The sequence below is a fragment of the Gopherus flavomarginatus genome, chromosome 5, assembly GCF_025201925.1.
Source record: "Gopherus flavomarginatus isolate rGopFla2 chromosome 5, rGopFla2.mat.asm, whole genome shotgun sequence".
Lineage (NCBI taxonomy): Eukaryota > Metazoa > Chordata > Testudines > Testudinidae > Gopherus > Gopherus flavomarginatus.
Genome location: NC_066621.1, coordinates 138,788,569 through 138,813,638, shown reverse-complemented (window position 1 = coordinate 138,813,638; position 25,070 = coordinate 138,788,569). Strand labels below are relative to the sequence as shown.

The 25,070-nt window shown below is 45.4% G+C and overlaps 2 protein-coding genes across 3 annotated transcripts in view; one reads left to right on the top strand and one right to left on the bottom strand.

Moving 5' to 3' along the window:
* Nucleotides 1–500: 500 nt before the first annotated feature.
* The window catches only part of TECPR2 (tectonin beta-propeller repeat containing 2), a 129,227-nt gene continuing 104,657 nt past the window's right edge, over nt 501–25,070 (bottom strand). Inside the window, exons 18-19 of the mRNA XM_050954086.1 lie at nt 21,281–21,342; nt 501–888 (exon numbers count right to left, since the gene is read on the bottom strand). Coding sequence (XP_050810043.1) covers nt 21,307–21,342 — 36 coding nt within the window. The 3' untranslated portion in view covers nt 501–888; nt 21,281–21,306. The remainder of the gene's footprint in view (nt 889–21,280; nt 21,343–25,070) is intronic.
* On the top strand, nt 16,242–19,256 carry ANKRD9 (ankyrin repeat domain 9). 2 transcript variants are annotated; one of them, XM_050954234.1, is made up of 2 exons: nt 16,242–16,312; nt 18,038–19,256. In XM_050954234.1, the coding sequence occupies exon 2, from the start codon at nt 18,118–18,120 to the stop codon at nt 19,003–19,005; it is 888 nt and encodes a 295-aa protein (XP_050810191.1). In that variant the 5' UTR covers nt 16,242–16,312; nt 18,038–18,117; the 3' UTR covers nt 19,006–19,256. The 2 variants fall into 2 exon arrangements, with proteins under 2 accessions (XP_050810191.1, XP_050810193.1); XM_050954236.1 differs by lacking the exon at nt 16,242–16,312 and adding an exon at nt 16,498–16,578.

The window sequence follows — 25,070 nt, the reverse complement described above, 5'->3', positions numbered from 1 at the left end:
CAAGTAGCAGAACTCAGGACTTAACATGGACTGGACTGCAGACCTGGCCAAAATAAAGAAGAGGCTATGAGGTGGGCTTGAGACCACTGCTGAGAGGCAGTGTTATGGCTAAATCTGAAAAATTGCCCCCCTCTCCTCCGAAGCTGGCAAGCAGGAAGCACAGTATTGACAATCTGCACCGCATGTGATGTTTGCCTGTAGCTTTTTCTGATGGGTACATGCAGGACTGGCCCTAGACCAAATGGTGCCCCAGGTGAGGAGTGTCTTCAGTGCCCACCCCCATTTGTTAAACTTTTTAATATCTTATTTTTTTATTGCATTTGTTGCCCATTTCACAACTTTGATGCATGATTTGCATGCATGATTTATCCCTGTCATATAAGACAATAAATTAGCACACTAGGCTCTGTAAATCTCTATTTATTCATGCCACATATAAGCACAAAAATTTGTTTCCTCTAAGCTTATAGAAACTTTTTAATGTTAAGAGTAACTGAAATGTACTAACATCAAGAAATTAAACTGTCCTCACCCATTACGTGTTAAGCATGGCAAAGGAAGTAAAAGTATTTATTTTATACTGTTGAGTAGATAGGGGTTTGACAGATATCTCTGGTGTCTCATTAAATATGTCCTTTGTTAGTCACTACTTACACTCTTAAAGTCTTAAAACACAAGTACACTTTCACAATTACCCAATGAGAAAAGGTTCACAATATTGCAGCTGGGCTCTCACTTCTTTCTTATATCTCACTGCCTGACTGAAGACGCCCTGCCCCTTATATACTTGCGAGGGCATGGATAACAACATTCTAAGAGGTTTGAGGAAAATGTAGTTCTCAGAAGGTCTGGAAGGTTCCACGAGATTCTACAAAGATCCAGAACATTCTAGGAGATAAGTGAAAAATGAATCCACATACAGAATACCTGAAACATTTTACTTCAAACATTTCAATTTCCTTTTTGTCACTAACAACAAAAACAGCACCCTCAGCATAGTGCCTCCCCAAGCCCAGCACCTGGGTCGTCTGCCCTAAAGCCAGTCCTGGGTACGTGCACCAAAAATGGGGCTTGGAAGCTCTTCCGAGAGGAGCTACATCTTATGGGCTTATTTAGGTTTCTCTCAGGCTTTTAGATGTGGCAATCCTGTTCTTTGTTAAAGGAGTGGTTCAGCAACCTCACTGCTTTGGGAATAATAGGTCCTCACCTCTCAGGAATATTTTTTTTAGTTTTTTATAAAGTGACATGAGATCCTTGAATGGAAGGTGATATAGAGTTGTAATATTAAATAATTATTACCAGTAAGCCACCTAGAATAAAAATATATAGCATGTTGATGATAATCCTCAATAGTGATGCAACAATGGTTAATAAAATTATTTTAATTTATTCTGCAGTGTTAAGTTGTTCTAAACTTGCCTGCATTGTTATTAAATTTGAATACTTGTATAAATATTGTGCATGGAAAATGAGAGTTTATATATTTGATTTTAGTTGCTTGTTTTATTAAATGAAGTATTCAGTGTAGTTACAGAACAGGAAATGTCTGCTTTTTCCTAATAAGGGACAGGCACAAGAAGCTTCAAGGAGAATACCTCGTCCTTGCCCATAAATCTGTCTCTCTCACCTCCAGGTCCAATTGCAGAGTCTGGAATGCAGTTTCATAACTTTTTTGTTATATTAATTTACATTATTTACTTTTTGTAATGTTAGAGAGTTTTGAACATTAGTTATTGTGATTTGGGTTTTGTACAGAGTGTTTAGTGGGTGTTTTTAATTATGAATTGTGGGAGAGGCTACTGTAGATTGTAATCTTGAGTATTGTTTGGTTAAAAGGCAGACACCCAACAGGAGCGGCTTCTCAAAGAGCCAGACGCTTGCCCCTTGTTATGGACTGTGAAGATATTCTTCTCCCATCTTGAAGAGATGTGGTATATAAACTTGTGATTTGTTAGGGCCACAAAAAGCAGAAAGAAAAGTCTCCTTGCTCTCCCTTCCCACCCCTTTCTCTCTTCATAAAGAAGAAGTCTGTTTCAAACACACACAAAGAATTCTAGGCTATGCTTATTAGAAACTTGATTCCTTGTACAAGCCCTCTGAGGTCAATGTGTAACTTTAAGCAAAAAGCATGTACTTAGGAAGCGTTTATTTGCAAATGTTTTTGTATTTATATGCAAGCCTCCTGATAACTGCCTGATACCACTGCTATATAAATAGTAAGATGTTTTGTGCACAAATATAGTAATGTCATTTAATATCCTGGTTACTTACATAAGAAGCCTTTAAGAATAGAATGTTTATGGGCATTCATTAGTTATCTGGCAATGCTTGAGCAACTTTCTGGCTAAAAAGAGCCACCTCTGCAAGAACTGTAAAAAAAAATCAATGCCTTCTTTGAGGACTATTTAAGCTAAAGACCTTCTTTAAGAATCATGTACATTTCTTTAAAAAAAAACTATTTTAAACTTAAAAGGGTTTCATATAAAAAATAAGGCTGTTTGGACTGGTCTTACCTGAAACCAAATTTCAACTCCTATTAAATGCTAATAAAACTAAAGGAATTTCTCGGAAAATGGACTAAATACAAGAAAGAGTTAAAACACTAAACTTTAAAGATGTTCTGAGAGTTAGTTTCCTCCACAAGAATAAAGACAGTCACCGCCCTGCGGAATATGGAAATAGATTGCTCATTCCTGAGCTGAAAGTGCCACCATCCCATGAAGGTCTTAAGCCAAGGGGAGTATATCTACACAGCCCAGGTCAATAGACTCAGGCTAGCAGGGCAAGCATTCTAAAAGTAGCTGTGTGGACAGTGCTTTAAAGTTGTGGCTCGGACTGGAGCTTGGGCGCTGAAGGCTAGGGAGGGGGTTGGGCTTCAAAGTGCTGTCTGTAGAGCTATTTCTAGAGCACTAGCGTGATCCCCACTAGCCCAACTCTGTCACCTCTGGCTAGGAGGCTCAATCCCACCGACTGGGTAGGCATACCCTGAAAGGGTAAGCAGTTAATAGTTAAACCTAGACAAGGCCTAACAGAGGCGTGTCTTGCATCACCAGTGAAACCAAGAAAGAAGAGTATAAATATCTCCAAATTAAGCAAGCAGCACACTTTGCTCCTATTTCCCAACTTCAAAGGCAGCCCTGTCTCAACAGTCTGATCTTGCCTGGGCCTGTACATCTCATCTCTTTCAAGCAAGCAAACTGCATAAAGAAAACAGAGGAGCCACCCTACACCATCAAGAAGCAGCAACCTTCCAGTACAGCACTGCTTCTGCCACATACTGCTATCACCAAGATGTCACCATTCTGGTGAGAGGAAGTTGGCCAAAGCACAGTCTAATTTCAATTTTTCTTGTCAAAAATGTAATGGGATCTTGAAGTGCTATTGTAATTTAAGACAATAACCGCTTCTCCGCAACATCACAATAGTTCAGACTACATATTCCTGGAGAGAAGACATACACTGACCTTGAAAAACAGAGAAATAGCAGATTTAATTTGAATATTAATATTCATTAATTTGCCCGTTTCAAGACAGCTCCTTGAATAGCTTGTTTTAAGTAATGTAATTTTAATACTTTCTCTTTGGTTTCATAAGACTTTGTTAAGGTTGCTCACCTTTTCCCATTTATAAATGGTTAGGTTATCCATAATAAACCAAATAGGACACACCTACCCTTAAACAAGATGCCTCTGCCCATCTACAGACTGTTTTAGTTATCTATGATACACTGCGACAGGACTCACTACTGATTTTGAAAATAATATACTTTGGTCTTGACTTATCTAGAGAAGAGCACCCCCCAGAGATACACTCTCTCTCAAGGGGTTCATCTCTGTTAAAAGCTCTCCATATACAGACATAGAAAAGAGATTGTAACTGAGGTGACATTATTTATTTGCGTTTGTTTTGCTTTTATTTTTGTTTGTTTAACATTAAAACTGTCATAGTTAACTGTGATTATTTTGCTTGTTTTTAATCATGGTATCTCCTAAGGCATGGAAAAGAAGACCATGTTACTAAAATAGAAGCATAGTGTCGGGCTGGAAGGCACCACAAAAGGTCATCTAGTTCAGCCTCCCCGCAGGACCAAGCAGAGACAACCCATAACTGCTGGTAGTAGGGGAGAGGGCAGAGTGAGAGCAATGGCTTCAGCAGATGTTACTGCACATAAGTGCTGGAACTAGGGGTGCTTGGGGTGGTTTCCGTTATATACAGGGTTTAGTTTGGTTCAATGGCTCTCAGCACCTCCACCATAAAAATGGTTCCAGCACCCGTTACTGCACATGCTTAGTCCATGTGAGCATGTTCAGTACAAGCCAACTAGCAAATCTGAGGAGCATGTGACCCTGCATGCCCCCACCACATGTCATCTCTGGGACCAAGTAAACCTAAACCACCCTTGACAGGTGTTTATCTAACCTGTTCTTAAAAACCTTCACAGAAGGGGATTCCACAACCTCCTATGGTTACCTATTCCAGTGCTTAACTCTCCTTATAGTTAGAAAGTTTTCCCTAATATCTAACCTAACTCTCCCTTGCTGCAGATTAAACTGATGAAATACTAGTAAATAAACACAACAATGACATAGTTGGCATCACAGAAATCTGGTGGGATAATACGCATGACTGGAATATTGGTATAAAAAGGTACAGCTTGCTCAGGAAGTACAGGCAGGAGAAAAAAGGAGGAGTTATTGCCTTGCATAGCAAAGATGTATATGCTTGCATTGAGATCGAGATACAAGTGGGAAGCAGACATGTTGACAGTCTCTGGGTAAAGACAAAAGGGGTAAAAAAACAAGGGTGATGTCATAGTAGGATCTATTACAGACCACCTAACCAGGAAGAAGAGATGGATGAGGCTTTTTTTAAACAACTAACAAAATCATCCAAAGCACAGGACTTGGCGGTGATGGGGGATTTCAATTACTCAGACATCTGTTGGGAAAATAACACAGCAGGGCACACATTATCCCATAAGTTCTTGGAATGTATTGGAGACAATTTTTTTATTTCAGAAGGTGGAGAAAGCTACTAGGGGAGAGGCTGTTCTAGATTTGATTGTGACAAATAGGGAGGAACTGGTTGAGAATCTGAAAGTGGAAGGCAGCTTGGGTGAAAGTGATCATGAAATGGTAGAGATCATGATTCTAAGGAATGGTAGGAAGGAGAACAGCACAATAAAGACAATGGATTTCAAGAAGGCAGACTAGAAAACTCAGGGAGTTGGCAGGTAAGATCTCATGGGAAGCAAGTCTAAGGGGAAAAACAATTGAAGACAGTTGGCAGTTTTTCAAAGAGACATTATTAAGGGCACAAGAGCAAATTATCCCACTTCATAGGAAAGATAGGAAGTGTTAGAGAGCTTATTCCTTCACGCTCATCCTTCCCTGGTCCTTCTCGCATGAACAGAACAACAATACCAGAAGTCTGAAGGTGCAAATAATTCGATGTTTATTGGGGTGAACTTCCAGCAAGCTTAAATTTAAGTTTTTTTTCCTTATTTTTCTAATTCCAACTTACTTCCTGTTTGCCCCTAATTTATATAGTAATATTTTCAGCTATCCCTTAACCAATCATTCTACTAAAATTTACCTAACCAATCCTAACATATTGTAACATGATTAGCTAACCAGTTATATCCCACCACCTTAATTAGTTTACACCTAGCAAAATTAATTATACAGCAGACCGAAACAATCACAGAACCAGACAGAGACCATGCATATAAACATACAAAACAATACAGAAGTAAGGATTTCACAACTACATCTATACAAACATAAGGGTTCTCCAGCTGTGTCTATTGTTAAGTGAGTTCTTACCAGACAGAAAACTATCAAACTAAATTTCTAGGCTCTTTCCTTTCTCTGGAGGTGATAGATCAAATCACCTTCCTAACAGTCCCAGATTGCCTTATTTTAATATGACTAGTTTGGAATGTGAGGATGTGACCATACACTTCCCAGCTTATGGCTGCCTAACTACATCTTAGCTGAAGGTCTTAGTCTGTCACAGTAAGAGAAGGCCATTACACAGACAGTGATTTTGATTCTCTTTCTTTCTTTTATACCTCTATAACTAGCTAAGTGATAAGAATACACCTACATTCTTAAAGTATAGGTCTTTGCAGACAGGCCTGAAAATCCTAACAAGAAGTATTGCAAGAGACCACCCTGGCTTAACCAGGAGATCTTCAATGATCTAAAAATAAAAAAGAGTTCTACAAAAAGTGGAAACTAGGTCAAATTACAAAGGATCAATATAAACAAATAACACAAGTATGTAGGGACAAAATTAGAAAGGCCAAGGCACAAAATGAGGTCAAACTAGCTAGAGATATAAAGGGTAACAAGAATACATTCTACTAATACATTAAAAGCAAGAGGAAGACCAAGGATAGGGTAGGCCCATTACTCAATGAGCGGGGGAAATAATAACAGAGAACATGGAAATGGCAGAGGTGATTGATGACTTCTTTGTTTTGGTTTTCACCAAGGTTGGTGATGACTGGATGAATAACATATTGAATGTCAGTGAAAATGAGGTAGGATCAGAAGAGGCTAAAATAAGGAAGGAACAAGTTAAAAACTACTTAGACCAGTTAGATGTCTTCAAGTCACCAGGGCCTGACGGAATGCATCCTACAATATTCAAGGAGCTGACTGAGGAGATATCTGAGCTATTAGCGATTATCTTTCAAAAGTCATGGAAGACGGGAAAGATTCCAGAAGACTGGAAAAGGGCAAATATAGTGCCAATCTATAAAAAGTGAAATAAGGACAAACCGGGGAATTATAGACCAGTCATCTTAACTTCTGTACCCAGAAAGATAATGGAGCAAATAATTAAGCTATCAATTTACATACATTTAGAAGATAATAAGGTGATAAGTAACAGTTAGCACAGATTAAGTCAAGAAGAAATCATGTAAAACCAACCTGACAGCTTTCTTTGACAGAGTAACAAGCCTTGTGGATGGGGGGAAGTGATAGATGGTATAACTTGACTTTAATAAAGCTTTTGATACTGTCTCGCATGACCTTCTCATAAACAAACTAGGGAAATGCAACCTAGATGGAACTACTATAAGGTGGGTACAAAACTGGTAGGAAGACTGCTCCCAGAGATTAGTTATCTGTGGTTCACAGTCAAGCTGGAAGGACGTAATGAGTTGGGACCCAGAGGGATCAGATCTGGGTCCAGTTCTGTTCAATATCTTCATCAATTATTTAGATAATGGCATACAGAGTACACTAATAAAGTTTGTGGATGATACCAAGCTGGAAGGGGTTGCAAGTGGTTTGGAGGATAAGATTAAAATTCAAAATGATCTGGACAAACTGGAGAAATGGTCTGAAGCAAATAGGATGAAATTCAATAAGGATAAATGCAAAGTACTTCACTTAGGAAGGAACAATCAGTTGCACACGTACAAAATGGGAAATGACTGCATAGGAAGGAGTACTGCGTTAAAGGGATCTGGGATTCATAGTGGATCACAAGCTAAATATGAATGAACAGTGTAACACTGTTGCAAAAAAAGCAAACATCATTCTGGGATGCATAAGCAGGAGTGTTGTAAGCAAGACCTGAGAAGTAATTCTTCCCCTCTACTCTGTGCTGATTAGGCCTCAACTGGAGTATTGTATCTAGTTCTGGGCACCACATTTTAGGAAGGATGTGAACAAATTGGAGAGAGTCCAGAGAAGTGTGGCAAAAATGATTAATGGTCTAGAAAACATGACCTATAAGGGAAGCTAGAAAATATTACAGTTGTTTAGTCTGGAGAAGAGACGACTGAGAGGGGACATGATAACAGTTTTCAAGTACATAAAAGGCTGTTACAAGGAGGAGGGAGAACAATTGTTTTTTTTAACCTCTGAGGATAGGACAAAAAGCAATGGGCTTAAATTGCAGCAAGGGCGGTTTAGATTGGACATTAGGAAAAACTTCCTAACTGTCAGGGTGGTTAAGCACTGGAATAAATAGTCTAGGGAGGTTTTTGCTACGACACTAACTGGATGCAACCTAGTTACAGTGCCATTCTCCCCAGCAGACACAAACTTAGGACCATTCCCTTCCTGGGCTTTAGCTGTATTTACAACCAACTCTGAGACAACTGAATTATCCTCAACCATCACAGGCTGAAAGGCACCTTCTGTCTGCTGCTAGGGAGGTTGTGGACTATTCACCTGCTGCCCACAGAGCCAGGGCTGGGAGCTGCAGCCTGATGCAGAGCCTGCCTGCCTATGAGATGCAGGTAGGTGGCCCCAGCTGAGCAGGTGCTGGCGAGGGTTGATGACCCAGTGCCTCCCACCCCCCGCCCTTAAGGCAGGTAAAAAGTGATGGGGCCAAGGCTCCCTGGCCCACCCTGTTCTGGCACCCCTGCACTACAGCTATGGTCAAAATTGCTTGGGCCACTCAGCTCCACCCAGGGATCCTCCCCTGACCAGTGGAAAGCAAGGGGCCAGGCCCCGCTCTCTTACCCCAGTGGTGGCTCCTCCAGGCCCACAGCAGCAGCCAAGTCAGCCCCGCTTTGGGGACCGGGGAAAAGCAGAACCAAAAGCACCCCCTTCCCATGCTCCCCACTCCTGCCCTGGGCTCTGGCTGAGGCCACTGGGCCCAATCCTGTGCCACCCATTTTTGTGCTCCCTTGCCAGCTCTGCACCTGGGGCAACTGCCTCTCTTGCCCTGCCCAAGTTATAACCCTGGAAAATTGCAGTAACCAGCTTTTTGGTGTTCAGTCAATATTTCTGACCTGAGACTACAGATCTCCTTAAAACTGGATTTTTCAGTCAAAAACCAGACACCTGGCAACCCTAGTCACATCCCTAAACTGGCATTAAGTGAGATGATTATTAAAATTTGGCCTCTCCCATTTCTTGTTTCTTTAGATTAGTGTTTCTCAGCCTGGGGGTCACAACCCCTGGGGGTCACAGGATGGGTTTAGGGGGTTGCAAGTGCAGGGCTGGCATTAGGGGGTGGCAAGCAGGGCAATCGCCCAGGATCCCATGCCACAGGGGGCCGCTCCAAGCTAAGTTACATCCTTTAGTTGGGCGGCAGGACTGGGACTTGGGCTTCATATTTGGTTACCAGCATTACTGTTGCTCTTGTGGAATTATTTTCCCTCCTTACCCTCGAAGAAGGATTATGGGGTGCTTCCTGCTTTTGCTCTGCTCGTTTGACCTCAAGTTTCTCTGTGTTGCAGTCCAGGAGAATTTGATAAGGTTCCCCTGTCCTCTTGGAGCCTGTTAATGCCATTCCTTATTTGGCTAGTGCAGTTGCTGATGGCAGATGGGATTTCTTTGTCCTTCTCAGGCTGCCAGAGAGGTCATAGCCTGGGAAGCACTGGTTCTATTTGTTACTATATAAATTGTAGGTGTTTCCAGCTCTTTCCCCACATTAAATAGATGTATTGTACACTTGAGGAAGTATTACCAAGTTTGTGATGTAACATCCCATTTCTTCATGGCTTTCAGTTTATTAAACCAGACTGAAATGCAGGCAGAAACAGATAATTACATTCTGTATGCCCTCCCCCTAAACCATATGAGCAACATAAGCTTTCCAAAAACAACTGCTCCTTTTATTGTCCATTTTCTGAACTACTGTGCAGTTAGGAGAGCAACACTGAAATCATAACTCACTTGATTTTGCTGGGGCATCTCTGCCCATAGTATGTCAATTCCAAGATGTATGTGAGGTGCACAGTATGCTAACAACACTGTAACATATATATATAATAAAATGGGAGCTAGAGAGGTTAGAAATGTTGGGTAGGAGATATTTCCTAAGATTTCCAAAGTAAAAATGCAAGCTAATATATCTGAGAGAAAATGAACAAAAGTACAGCTATTCAAAGGGAGGGAGATATACAGAAGTGAGATGCCTTGTACTGGAAGCATATATTCAGCAGTTACATAATATGGTTCATAGTTAGACTTGAAAGGATTAGATTTTTATCAGTAAACGCTGGTAAATATCAGTTTAACTGTACACACACAAATCAATGAAAACATTTCCATTAATGATAGTCAAAATGTACAGATTGGCAAAGTAAGAAAACTGCTGCTCGAGAACTTATTAGAATTTGATTTAAGGCTATTTATTTTATATATTTTGACACGTGATGTTAACAATTTGCGTTTTAATCATTATAAAACTTTTTGAATCTCAACATCTGCTGTGATTAAACATTTATTGTCTAGCACTCACTACAGACAATTTCTCTTAACTGAAAATTGAAATAGATAAACATTGAAAAAATGCTTAAGACTCATAATCTGATACAACTATGGAAATTTAAATAGATGAAAATTTTAAAATGTTTAAAAATAAATGATATTATCTGCCAAAATGATAACAAAATTGAATTCTGCTAAGCTTATTCATAGTCTTGGGATCATATTGGATCTATTGCATTTCCTGGTATCTCAGGAGGCACACAGTATCTTTCATAACTTGTATTCAATTTCGTATATATACACTTCCTGCTAATTACATTGCACTTACATTTCAATTCAATCCTATTATTCAGTCACTGGTTAATTTGAACAAAAGCTCAGGATCAAAATGATAACTATTTTAAAATAGCTAAACCTACATCCTTTATTTTGAGCAATTTTGAAAGTATATATATTATGAGCTGCCTAATGTAAATGTGTATCACTTCCCTCTGCTAGATGGAATCAGAACTGATCAACTGTGTGTCATAGGTCCTATATTGCAATCAGGCAAACTGCCTCTGCTCTTGAAGCAGGACGATCTGAGTTCTATCCCTGTTGTTGCCACAATGTTGTAAGTGGCTTGGGTGTACAACATACTGACAACTAGGGCATGAGTACTGGAGGGGAGGGGGCAAAGGGCCATTTCCCCATTTTTTTAAACAAAGGGATCCATGCCCCCTCACTTTTGAGAACTTGAACTTGGAAGGTGTGCAACAGGGGGTCTAGCCCTTCCTCTGGCCCCTGATTGGAGCTGGGTGGCATAACAATGTAGCCCCATCCCTGCTGGCATGACGCAGGGGTGACTAGGTCAAATTTGAGTGAATGTGAGTGAGTGGTGTTGCTACTCCATGTACCAGGACATAATGCAACTCACTGAAATTTGGCCCAGTCGACCCTCTGTCATGATTGAAGGGGGGCTGGGCCAAATTTGAGTGAGTGGTGTTGCAATCTGACACATGGGATCATAATGCCACTCAGGTTTGGCCCCTTTTGGTTGCTTCCTCCTCTCCCCCACTTTTGCAGTCCTTCTGGCTCCCATGAACAAGGGGTACCATGTTCCCATCCCATGTTACTCATTTTTTCACAAAAGTTTTGTTTGTGGAAAGCAAATTTGAGCCCATGGGCAAGAGAGATGTTTTGTGACTGAACAAAATTTGCTTTGTAATAGAAACAAATATATTTTGAGCAGAATCTGGGATGCTTTATAAAGGTCAAGCCATCCACTCAGGTGGGGAAAAGAAACAATACCATGTGACTTCGGTGTCCAGTCACACAGCTGAAATATTGAATTGAGACTGTTGAATACCCGAAGTCTCAGCGAGAACAGTTTGTAAGCAATCCATAGGCTATCTGTTTGCATAAAGTATTTGTCCAATTACTTTGAATAATAAACATATTATTATAAATTGCACTGTGTTGGTTGATCATGCTCAGACAGGAAAGAAAGCTAAGTTTGCCAAACAAATTTGTTTATTGCAAATAGTTTGCCCAGCTGTAGTGACAAACCATGATATCCATGATATCATTAATTTGTTAAATATATATTTTACACACACATACACTGCCTTATTATTTCAGTCTAGCCTGTTTTTATCCCTTTGAATTAAGTAACTGATCTTGTTACATATATGATCATTTGGTACTTATCTCAGGTTCCATAGCACATGACAGTGCTTAAAGCATCAGTGTAACTAAATTGGAATAACACAACTCTTATGTGTGATGAAGACATGCGTCTGGCGAAGTGGGTATTCACCCACAAAAGCTTATGCTCCAATACGTCTTTTAATCTATAAGGTACCATGGGACTCTTTATCGCTTTTTACAACTCTTAGGGAAAGTCTACCTTTAAAACGCTGTGCAGCTGCACCAGAGCAGAGCTGTAGCACTTCAGTGAAGACACTATTGTGCCAATGGGAGAGCTTCGTCTGTCAGTGCAGTTAATCCGCCTCTATGAGAGACGATAGCTTGGTCAATGAGAAAAGCTCTCCCATTGACAAAGTGCTGCCTATGCTCAGTTAGGCTGGTATAACTGTGTCACTCAGGGATGTGGATTTTTCACACCCTGGAGTGATTTAGTTATACCTATGTCAATTTATAGAGTAGACCTGACCTTAGTTATGGTAACCTTTTATTACCATGTGCCTTCCTTGGGATACTTTTTTCCTTCAGTCTCATTCAGAATTTTGGCTCGTTGTTAAATGGCAATTTTCTGTAGCCATTGATTTAATAAAACCTGCCTAAAGTGATTGAAATTGATCCAAATAAAGGTTGGAGAGATGTGTTATTCTTTTAATATAAATGAGTCTGTTCCTGAGGTTATGATCCAACTGAATGGGGGATCAAATTAACCAGTGATTGAATTAACGAGATAGCATTCTATATAACTAAAAACAACACCATGAAATTGACCATTATAAATTACCATGATGAACATTGTTAAAGTTTAACATTGGTTTCTAGGGGAAAATAAACCCTTTGCATACTTCAGTTTTGAAAATTGCCTGACAGTATATGCTTTATAATAGTCCTTGCATTCAAGTGGATAGGACATTGGCCACTGAGCATTTAGCAAACTTCATAATGGAGACCAGACCTGGGCCCAAGTCCCAGCAAAGCTTGGATCCTTACCCAAAAGCCCTTACAGCTCCAGGATGTCTAGATGTGGGATTTTTGTTTAAGCCTATACCTGCTGGAATCTTATACATTAGTCAAACTGGAGCTGCAAAGGTAGTATAAAAATACCCAGTGTAACCAAAATTAAAATTTTTGGTGAGGGAAATAGCTTGCAGAGAGGCTTCTGTGGTTAAAGCACTGGACTGGGACACAGGAGTTTTAAGTTCAGTGGTTTAGAGAGAGTTCCTGGCTCTGGGACAAGTCACTAATCTCTCTGGCTGCCAATTTCCCATCTGTATAATGATACTTCCCCTGGCTGTCTTGCCTATGTAGATTGTAAGCTCTTCAGGGCAGGGATGGTCTCTTGCTATATATAGGTGCAGCGCCTAGCACAATGAGCCCTGATCTTGGCTGGGTCTCTAGGTGCTACTAGTACAAATAATAATGGTAGCTGTTATTTGGCAGTGTGCTGTCACTGGGTGGGGCTTTGAGATTTCCTGTTCCTTTGGTTAAACCAGGGGTCTCAAACACAGGGCCCGCGGGCCGCATGTGGCCCGCGAGGTTATTTTCTACGGTCGCCGCGCCCTCCTTCAGCGTTTACCTAGAGCGGCTCTGGCCCGGCGTGAACTGGGGGCTGGGCAGGCTACCTGCTCTGCCCCTGCGCCGCTCCAAGAAGTGGAAAGAATGTGGGGGAAGAGAGGTGCAAGGGTGTGTGTTGATGTTGCTTCAGGCACCGCCCCCAGCAGCTCCCATTGGCCACAGTTGCCCATTCCCAGCCAATGGGAGCTGCTGGGGGTGGTGCCTGAAGCAACAGCAACACACACCCCTGCGCCCTTGCTCCCCCACATTCCAGCTGCTTCCGGAAGCGGAGCGGCGTGGGGGCAGGGCAGGCAGGGAGCCCTGCCCCCATTGTGCTCCAGGCCACAGCCCGCCCCCTGAACCCCTCCCGCCCCCTGAACCCCTCCTGCCCTGAGCCACTTGCCGCACCCTGACCCCCTGCCACACCCCTCCTGCACCCCAACCCATTGCCCTGAGCCCCCTGCCACACCCCAACCCCCTGCCATACCCTGCACTGAGCCCCCTGCTGCATCCCGCACTCCTACCCCCTTCCCTGAGCCACCTGCCACACCCTGCACCCAACTCCCTGCCCTGAATCCCCTGCTGCACCCCAACCCCCTTCCCTGAGCCACCTGCTGCACCCTGCACCCAACCCACTGCCCTGAACATCCTGCTGCACCCAAACCCCCTTCTCTGAGCTGCCTCATGCAGCCTGCACCCAACCCCTTGCCCTGAACCCCCTGCCACACCCTTCACCCCTCCTGCACCCCACACCCCAAGTCCCTGCCCTGGGCCCCATGCCGCACCCTGATCCCCTGCCCTGACCCCTGCCGCACCCCTCACCCATCCTGCACCCCACACCCCAACCCACTGACCTGAGCCCCCTGCTGCACCCCTTCTGCACCCCGATCCCCTGCCACACCCCTCATCTCCAGGGCCGCCCAGAGAATTCAGGGGGCCTGGGGCCCCCGCCACCAAATTGCCGCTGAAGACCCGGCACTTCGGCGGTGGGTCCCGAAGCAGAAGGACCTCCCGCCGCCGAAGACTGGAGCAGAAGAAGCTCCAGGGTCCCGGGCTCCGTGAGAGTTTTCCGGGGCCCCCAGAGCTTGTGAAGGACCCCGCTCCATGGGCCCCAAAAAACTCTTGTGGGGGCCCCTGCGAGGCCTGGGGCAAATTGCCCCACTTGCCCCCCCCCGTGGCCCTGCTCATTCCTCCTGCACCCCACACCCCAACTCCCTGCCCTGAGCCCCTGCCACACCCCACGCCCCTCCTGCCTCGCCTGGGGGCAGGGAGGGGGTGGAGATTTCGGGGAAGGAGTTGGAATGGGAGCAGGGAAGGGGTGGGAAGAGCCAGGGCCTCATAGCAGGCGTGGAGTGGGGGCAGGGCCAAGGGCAGTGGGGGCAGGAGGTGTCAGTAATGTGGCCCTCCGGCCAATGTACTAGTCCTCACGTGGGCCTCATGGTCATTTGAGTTTGAGACCCCGGGTTAAACTGTGTCTAGAAGCTGGGAGTGAATTATATCACATGAATAGTATAGTGCCAATCCTAGGCTGTGCTGTCTGGCTGCTGTGAGCAATAGCTGCTGCTGACCTCTCCTGGAAGGCACAGATAAACATTTTCTTTAGAAATATTTCTCTTTGTTTGAGTTCCTCTGTTGCTGCTGCTGGGTCCCCACCAAAAGTGCTCAGCCTCAGCCTTTGTTTATAACATTGCCCCAGCAACTAGCTGTCAAACAGAGCCTTTTGACTTCTGATGGGGAAAGAAAGAAGCAGCAAGGGAGTTTCCAAGCTTCAGGACAATGCTCTTGATGGAAACCAAGTAAGGGTTTCCTCTCTCTCCCCAGTGAGCAGATCTCCCTGCCTCCTCCCATGGCTGATCCTTCCCCTCTCTGTACTCCTGACATCCTTATGCTGCTGGCTTGCCTCCTCTCTAGGCCATCTGCCCAACTTCCTGCCTGCAGCAACTCTGGGCTCCATGCTATTTTCTTTCTAACCAGTGGTCCTGCCCCTTGGTGCACTGCCTGCCTCACAGGATCATGGCCTTGGGAGGCTGCAGCGGGGAGGGAGGGCAGATTCAGCTATTTCCTCCGTTCCCTTGTGGGGGCCCTCTCGAGCCCCTGCAGGGGGATGGATTAATAGGCAGTTTCCTCCCCCTAACTCGCCACGTGAGTGCTTTAAAGAGCAAACCCGACTTTGTCAGGGCGAGAAGAGGGCGGGGGGGCAGACACCCCTGCAAAGAGACCCAGCCCTGCCCTGCCCCCTTGCGCTCGCCAGTCCCAAACCTCGCAAGAAAGCGTTACGGAGGGGAGAGGGCGGGGGAGGGATTTTGCTGGCCCAGCTCAGCTGCGCTCTCTCTGGACTAGACAGACACCCGGCCCGGCCCTGGCACGAGCCCTCCCGCGTCCCCACCCCTCGCCGGACGAAAAGCCGCCCGACAAGTTTCTTGGAACTTTGCCTGCCCTGACGCAAACAATGGTGCAGGGCCCCATCCTCCCGGGGCAGCCAATAGGCAGCTGGGGGAGCCGGTTGCCACCAATCAGAGGCAGCTGGACAGTTCCCCGGTCCTGACTGACCTTCAGCCGGCTGGCGTGGGGGGGATAAAAGAGCCCTGAGGCGGGAGCGGAGGTTTGGCTGCTGCAGCTGCTGCTCGCTGTCCCTCCCGCCTTAGAGCCAGGCAGAAGCGGCGGGGACCCGGCGCGGCCAGAGCCAAGGGGGGGGGGGAGCGCGAGTCCCAGGGGGAGCTGGCCCCGGGAGCCGCCGCCGTTCAGGGGGCTCCCGCGAAGCGCCGCCCCTGCTCATTCATTGAAGCCCCAGCAGCGCCTGGAAGCCGGGGCTCGGCAGCGGCAGAGCGGGTGCCGAGAGAAGCCCCGCCGCCCCCGGGAGGGCGCCGCTGCCCTGCGCGCAGCCAGAGGTGAGCGCCGAGCCACGGCTCCCCCCGCCCGCGGCTGCCTGGGCTCGCTGCGCCGCCCCCTGCGCGCCATGCCCCGCCAGCGGTCCCCTGCGGAGAGCGAGAGTCCGGGGAGGCTGCAGGGAGATGGGAGACTCGGGAGGGAGCTGGAGGGGCGGGGCAGGAGAAGGGGCTCGGCTGGGAGGGAGGCCGGGGGAGGGACAGGAGCGGAGAGAGGAGACGGGGGGACAGAGAGAGGCACCTTGGGGAGGGGAGGGTATCGGAGCTGGGTGAGTCGGGGGAGATTTGGGGACGAGGCACAGGGAGCTGGGTGAGATTTGAGGATGGGGAATAGAGAGCCGGGTTACAGGGGTGAGTGGGGGGGAGATCTGGGGATGGGGAATAGAGAGCCAGGTTACAGGGGTGAGTGGGGGGGAGATCTGGGGATGGGGAATAGAGAGCCGGGTTACAGGGGTGAGTGGGGGGGAGATCTGGGGATGGGGAATAGAGAGCCAGGTTACAGGGGTGAGTGGGGTGAGATTTGGGGATGGGGTACAGGGAGCTGGGTTACAGGGGTGAGTGGGGGGGAGATCTGGGGATGGGGAATAGAGAGCCAGGTTACAGGGGTGAGTGGGGGGGAGATCTGGGGATGGGGCACAGGGAGCTGGGTGAGTGGGAGGAGATTTGGGGACAGGGAACTTGGTTATAGGGGGTGAATGAGGGAGATTTGGAGATGGGGAAATAGGGAGCCAGGTTACGGGGGTGAGTGGCCAGAGGTGAGGGGGGGAGATTTGGAGATGGGGCACAGGGAGGGGGGTGAGTTGGGGGAGATTTAGGGATGGGGCACAGGGAGCTGAGTTACGGGAGAGGAGTGGGGGATGGGGAACAGGGAGCTGGGTTATGGGAGTGAGGGGGGAGATTTGGGAACAGGGAGCTGGGTTACAGGGGGTGATTTGGAGATGGGGAACAGGGAGCCGGGTTATGGGGGTGTGTTGGAGGGAGGGCCTAGGGAGCTGGGTTACGAACAGTGAGTTAGGGAGATGGAGACTTTATAAAATTTTAATTTAGATTAGCCTGTGAGGGCTGAAATGTCTCAGTCAGATTTATCAGCATATTGCATTTCTTGTTAAAGTGGATTTGTTTGCTTGTGATTCCAACTCTAGACTTCCTATCTTGCCCTTGCTTTGATTGCCATAATTCAGACAAAGGCAAGGGGGTTAGTGCATCTCTAGCATTTTGTATATTATTGAAAATATGTCCCCTCCTGCATCAAAAATGTATAAAGCTAGAGCAACCCCAGCACAGTTCTTTCCACTTAGTATCTTTCTCAGGGTGTCAAAACATAAGCCTTGCTTACAAGCAAAGGCACTGTCTTAGCCTCTTGGATGCCAAAGTGAATCATTAGACACAGACCCTACCAGCTTGAAGATTGCCTCAAGGCAGTTTAAACAGGACAGCGACTGTGAGGAGACCTCTGTGGCCTTGGGAAAGAACATTTCAGTTTGGACCAGACTGGTAGTTCAGTTTGCTGAACTGATAAATCTGAATCAGCCCTGCCCTCTACATAAAAGTTAGAAATGAACTTTGATTAAAAGCACAACCGGAATTGGAAAAGGGAAAAAAAAGAACAGGGCTTTGCTGGGGAGAGGTGTGTGTTACTGTACTGCGGTCAGGTTCACTGGGGGTGGGGAATGACTGACTCACTACCAATCATTAAATTGCATTTTTGGTTTGTTTTTTTTTGGGAAGTGTTTCCATAGGTCTTGGACCTAATGAAGTATTTTGACAACGAAGTGGGGACAAGCCCCTCCTGAAACCCAAGCTCAGCGATGCCTTGGAAGGTCAAATGGCTGAATAGCTACAGCAGCCACAATTCCCAGTCCCAAAAGCAATGTAGGAAATCCTCCTTTGCCTTTTACCAGGCAGTGAGGGACCTGCTGCCTGTGTGGCTTCTGGAGGACATAAGAACAATGGAGGCCTTTCACTGGGAGGAAGGCGGAAAGGTGAGCACCTATTCTCCCTCTGAGGCTCTTCTCTATGCCCTGGTGCACAACCACCAACCTTATGCTCAGTACCTACTGAATAAGTTTTCTGAGAGCGCCCTGGCCATACCCAGCCAAAACTTCAGCTGCTGCCAGTCATCAGCTCCTCACCTGGCCATGGCAGTTCGCTACAACCGCACCCACATCCTCTTCAGAATACTGAAAGCCATCAGAGGCTTTCCAGAGAGAGAGCGAGCCAACTACTTGGACCGCAGGGGATGCAGTCGCGTGGAAGGCAGCAAAACTGTCTTGCATGTGGCCTGTGAACTATTGAGACCTGAATGTTTGCTTCTATTGCTGAGTCATGGGGCATCCCCTTGCTTACATGACTGCACTGGGAATACCCCTTTGGACATATTGCTCCAGCAGATTTCTCAGACCCCAGCAGTTAACATGTGCACCAAACTCCTCTTGCTAGACTCCCTTTTCCTCTTCATGCCTCAAGAACTCCAATTTTCAATGAAACAGCAACTGCTGGAAAATCACCAGCCCTGGCAGGACCTTTTGGGAGAGAACAGATTCCAGTGGCTGGCGGGTTTAACTCCTACATCTCTGTTCATCACGGCTATGCGTGTCTTAATCAGGAGCATTTCACCTGAACAATTCCCAGAGGCACTGGAAAATCTGCCTTTGCCACAGTTTCTGAAGCCTTTAGGCTTGAAATTGAAGAACTAGGGGATGTACTCAAGAGCCTCAGCTTGTGTGGTTTTGGCAGCTGTGGGGCAATGCTCTTGTTTTAATTAGAACATGTTTTTAAAAGGATTGTATCTGGCACTTTACATATCTTTTTATTTAAAGATCATAGTAGTGAGTAATTTTCACACCACTTTTTATAAAAGTATTATATGGTATGTGTAACTTAAGATACATGGGTGTATATATTTGTAAACAGGTGTAAATAAACCAGTGGCAGATATGGCTGAAAATGGGAATCTAGTAATTTAAAGTTCTGATGTGACATATCCATGTGAGAGTGGTAGAGACAGGCCCTTTGGTTCTGTCCTACCTTTTGTTTAAGCATGGCACAATTCTGGAACAAAACAATTTATTTTTACAAGTATCCTGGTAGGAGTTGTGAGGGAAACATTATATACATACACACACTCCCTCGCACACTAAGGTACAGGTGAAAAATTCTTGATCTTGTACAAAAACAAAGGTATTTTTAAAAGAATCTAAATAAGGATGGCAAAAATGGCCATGTGTATGAAAACCAGATTGTTTTCCCATAATGTTCTGTGTTCCCTTTGCCCTTCAGTGAAATCAGAGGGGCCTAGTTGTCATCTCTCTTTTTGCTGTGGAGGGAATGGCCAAGATTCGGTTAGAGGGAGGAAGGGGTAATACATCATGGTTTCATTCTCCCTCAATCCTGCAGAAGCACCTCCACGTGAACACTGTTATGTTTGAGGCGCTATCCTTAGGGGAGTGGCTGGGAAAAGGAGGAGCAGAGCTGGACAGAGCCATTCTCCTTGTTATTATCCTCCTGCAAACCCACAGGGACTTTTTTGTGCAAACTGATGTCTGCATTCTGTCATATGGATTCTTCTTTGTCGTCATTCTCCATCGCCACCCCAAACATATGTTGGCATAAGTTGTTGAAAAGCCTATGGCATCCTTAGTCTCTGTGGGTATTTAGGGAGCAGCATGGATGCACCGGACATCCACTTGAATATCTTGACCCTCAGTGAGTGACCAAAGATACACGGAATATTCCCAGAGATTTTCCAGACATCTCTGCACTGGGAGAGCTATGCCCTTGTGTGCTCTGCAAGGACCAAACCTTGCCTTCCCCCACCAGTCATTGTAATCTTCATGGCTTCCAAAGAGTTTTCCACCTACCTTTGGCTCTACAGTAGGAGGGCATTAGCTGAGTTGTACGGTTTTCTTGACACCCAAGACTCTTGCCATGGAGTCAGTTATTATGTTAGAGATTTCAGCCTCCTAGCTCCCTACAGGGTGAGCACAGAGCAGAAGTGAGAAGCCCTTGTTTGAAACATAAATCCCTTTGATCATTAACAAGTTTGGTGAGAAAAAACTATGAAAAACACAGAGCAAGAAACTGTAAATTGCTCACAGTTCAGCTGAATAGATTATAGAGAGTTTCTCCAGTATGGAACTCCCCTCTTTTAAAAACATACAGTCCTATTGGATATATGAATAATGTAGGAAATACTAGAGGGTTGGTGTGCTTCAGAAATTTAGAGATGCAACAGCAGAAAAGTTTATTTTATGCTGAAGTAGAAAAAAAAACAAGGTGATTGCTCAAGCTAATTAACACAGGAAATGCAGATCCCTTGCTGGAAGGGCTGGCTTGAAATAACCAAAATAAGCAGTCTTTGATCCTCCCTCCCGCCACCCCCATTACCTGAGGGATAACAATGCAGCCCCAGTAGCAGAATTCACTGAACTGCTCAAAGCCAAGAATGCTTCTCACAGCAGCATAAATACCTATATTGCTGGATTCTTCATATGACTATATCTTTCCCATTATTCCAGGAGTACTGCTGCATAAGTGCTCCTGGAATAATACTGCTGTATTTATTGCATAAATAAACTAGAAGATAAAGCAATCAGTTTTGCTCTCCACTCCATAGACACAAAAAACTAGCCTTCATAACACTGTGGGCTAGGGAAATATAGGGTTTTGAAAGGATGCTCGGAAGTAAAGAATTGATTTTTTTAGCATGTTTTCTATTCCACCCAAAGGTGTTTACTGATGAGACACAGCAGAATTTGAGTGGTTTGTGCTGTCAGCAGAGCTTGTACATGCAAGCAACAGCTTCATTCTCCAGGGTCATTGTATTAATATATTTAAAAACTAGGCTTAATAAAAAACTTATTCTCTTTCCTCTCACACCTGCTTTTGCTGCTCCCCCAGCCCTCTCAAGGTGTAGTTGCCACTTTCCACAGCAATTGCTCACTGCAATGCTAGTATGAAACTTTTACTCACCTCCCTCAGCAAGAAGAGAGGGTGTATTATGCAGAAAAGTACACACCCCGATTGCTCCTTCCCTAGTGAAAACAAAAGGAAAGATTAACATGAATATTTTGTATCATGATCATTTCCCAGACAAGGACTGTCTCTCGGGTTTTTGCCGCCCCAAGCAAAAAAATTTTTGGCTGCCCCTCACCCCAGTCCTGGGCTCTTACCCCCACCCCCCCACCCCCCCCCGCTGCCCCAGCTCTGGGCTCCCCCACACCAGTGCTGACTCCGCCCGCTCCCCCCTCGCCTCCAGCCAGTCCGGCGCTGGCAGGGTCGGGGTAAGCAGTGGGGCTCCCAGGCTGCGCCTCAGCCCAGAGTCCCTCCAGCTAGGGCTCCTGTCTCCAGGACCAGCCAGGACCCGGGAGGGCAGAGCTGGGGGATCTCCCCGGCAGGGGGCTGAGGAGCCAGAGCAGGGTAGCACCAGAGGGAGTGGAGCCCCGGAGAATGGGACATGGACCCCGCATGGCAGCGCCCCACCCTCTATTGCCCCACTGCTGCTGCTGCTTCTGGCTACCCTGCCGCAATCTCTGGGCGACTTGGGCAGCTTCACCCAGCCCCGGCTGTGGCACTGTGGGGGGGGGGGCGGCCGCCCAGCGGCACCTGCAGGCGGTTCCATGTGCCCTGTGGGGTGGCCCCCCAGGCCAAGTGTCCCCCACTCAGCCTGCCAGGCCCAGCTACAAGGTGCAGCGCTGCTCCCCTATGGCACAAACCACAGTGGCCTGAGGGCGCCCCCTGCACGTGACGCGCTGCTGCTGCCAGGGCCAGCTCTAGGCTTTTGCTGTCGGAAGCAAAAAAAAAAAAAAAAAAAAAAAAATGGCCAGAATGCTGCCCTTGAAAATGTGCCACCCCAAGCACGTGATTGGTTTGCTGGTGTCTAGAGCCAGCCCTGTCCCAGATTCCTGTAACCATGCCTGCTTGATTTGAGAATACCAAATTCAGGACAAACTACTGGAAAATAGTGCAGACACACCACAAAACTGGTGGTTATTCTCCCATAAGATATCCCAAACCAGCAACAAAAGTAAACTTCTGTTTCACCACACTGGCTAACATGAAGTCAGACGAATAGTGGATTGGATCTGTTCTTGCAGCATAATTCCTGCATGTCTTGTGTGATCTTGCCATGAAGCTCTGGCAAATGTTTGGAACCCAGTTAACATCAAGTCAATGTAGATATTAATATTCTCCATACTATAGGTACCTTGGCATTTAGCCATGAAAGCAGTATGGTGGTGTGCCTCAGTTTCCCTTCTCATACAGCATATTAGGTGTGTAATGTCTTTTTCCCTGTGTACAGTTTCAAGGCTGGTTACAGGCTCTAACTGTGAAACATCCGTATTCCAAGGCCTTTTAACATAAAGGCTTCTAGCACATAGCGAGTTCTTATGTATCACTCCCAACATGTTCAAGAGTTTTTCCAAAAGATCATGCACATTGTACATTCTTACAGTTGTTGGTATCAGCAACACATTAGACACAAAAGTTAACATTAGCATTAATATTAACATCAAATCTATTACAAGTGTACATTTACAAGCATTTTTGTTATGCCATGCCTTTAAATTAAATTAATATCAATATCCTGTCTCCTAGAACCTTGAAAGGTCATTGTGTCCAGCCCCCTGCCTTCACTAACAGGACCAAGTACTGATTTTGCCCCAGATCCCTAAGTGGCTGAACTCACAACCCTGGGTTTAGCAGGCCAATATTCAAACCACTGAGCTATCCTTCCCCCTTTTTGCTCAATACCTTTGGAGTTTTGGCACTTTAGGGTTAATCCTGCAAATGGAAGCCACAGGTTAAGTTTTTCCTTCCTGTCCTGTAGGGTCAAATCCTGAGCTCTCTTGCTTAACAGAATCCACTGGCTGGTTAGGTGTGTCCTTTCAGCTAAGAGCTATGGGTAAGTCTCTTTCTCTCCCCCGCCCCCTCCCCCAGTTAGGTAATTTGCATCAACACAGAGACACTCACTTGTTTACTAGTTTTCAGATTCTTAACCATTACCAATTCCAAGGCTGGATTCTGTCTCAAAGAGATACCACCCATTTTCACTAGCACGTTAGACAAAGTTTTTTTGTCCTTCCATTACCACCCTCTGCTTCCACAGGCAATCAGATGTCACGTCCACTAAGAGACTACAAGACCTATCCAAAGTGTCTAGAGATGAGAGTTTGCTTGCCATCCCCTATATTCTCGAAAGATCAACTGCACAACTGTCCTGCTCTGTAGATTGAGTTACACAGTCTTCCCTCTGAACCTGAGACACAAACTGTTTCCTTAAAGAGTTAACATGAAGACATTCATGTCCCAACAACATTGCCTCCCCAAAACACTGGTCAAGCACAGCCACTTGGGCATCATAGGACTGTTCAAATTCCCTGACAATTTTCATTCCATATGAAACCTCAAAGCTGGATCAGTGGATCCATACACATCAGAAAGACTCGGGCAGCTAGGAACTGAAACTACCTTAAATCAAATCATTTCCACACCCTTCAGTTACAGCAAACTGCTTGCAGAAACTATCATGAGAATTCTCCCTAGCAGACACAAACTTAGGGTATGGCTACAGTTGCAGCTGTACAGCGCTGGGAGTTAAACCTGTCTTCGTACAGCTGAGTAGGGAAAGCGCTGCAGTCTGTCCTCACTGACAGCTGACAGCGCACTGTTGTGGCCACACCGGCAGCATTTGCAGCGGCATTAGGAGCGGCGCATTATGGGCAGCTATCCCAGCATTCAAGTGGCTGCAATGTGCTTTTCAAAAAGGGGGGCATGGACAGGGCCGGCCTTAGGATTTATGGTGCCCTAGCCGAGATTATTAAACTGGTGCCCCTGTGCCTGATCTGCTCTTAGCAACACAAACATAAGCTTATAGTATTGGAAAACTTGCCACATTCACATTATTAAAACCAGTTTAACTTAATTAAGCACACTGTAATGCTGATGGACTAGCACTAAAGAAGCAGCACTATAGAAAAAATTCTGATATGACAGAATGATGCAAATAATATATTTTTTTTAACTTATCAAAATTTTATTGGAAATTTATATGAAGAGGTATTGAAACAAACATTTGTTTTTAATTAAAAGCAATCTTTCTGGCTTTTTTGGCTGAAAAATCAGTAATAATGTCATCGTATGACAAAGACAAAGTCGTGTCTTGTTCGATCGCAAGAACAGCAAGACAAGTCAAATGTTCCTGACTCATTGTAGAGCAGAGATAGTTTTTAATGAGCTTTAGTTTTGAGAAACTCCGTTCTCCTGATGCTACTGTTACAGGAATTGTCAGTAGAATACGAGTGGCAATGTACACATTAGGATATATGTCAACAGGTTTGCGGGTATGAATAAACTGTACAATGTCCATCACCGATTTTGCATGTGGCAACATTGATGACAGTGTACTCAATTCTTCGTACAGTTCAAGTCCATTTAAATCAAAACTATCACCGTGCTTCAGGAGGCTCTCTAGATTCTTGCACTTTGTCATTAGTTGCTCTTGTTTTCCTATTTCTTTGAATTTAGTTATGTCATACAAAAATCCAAACTGTTCATGGTGTACTTGCAAGGTATTAAACCTTTCATCAACAGCAGATACTGCTTTATCCATCACAACATTAAAAAATTCAACCTCAAATTTCTTTTCTGGATCGTCTATGGGCATGATCTGCTGTACAGATTCTTCACAAAGAAGTGTCCCTGGCCTTTTAAACTCATATTAACTATGTATTTACTTTATGCAAGTTGGAGAAAACATTGT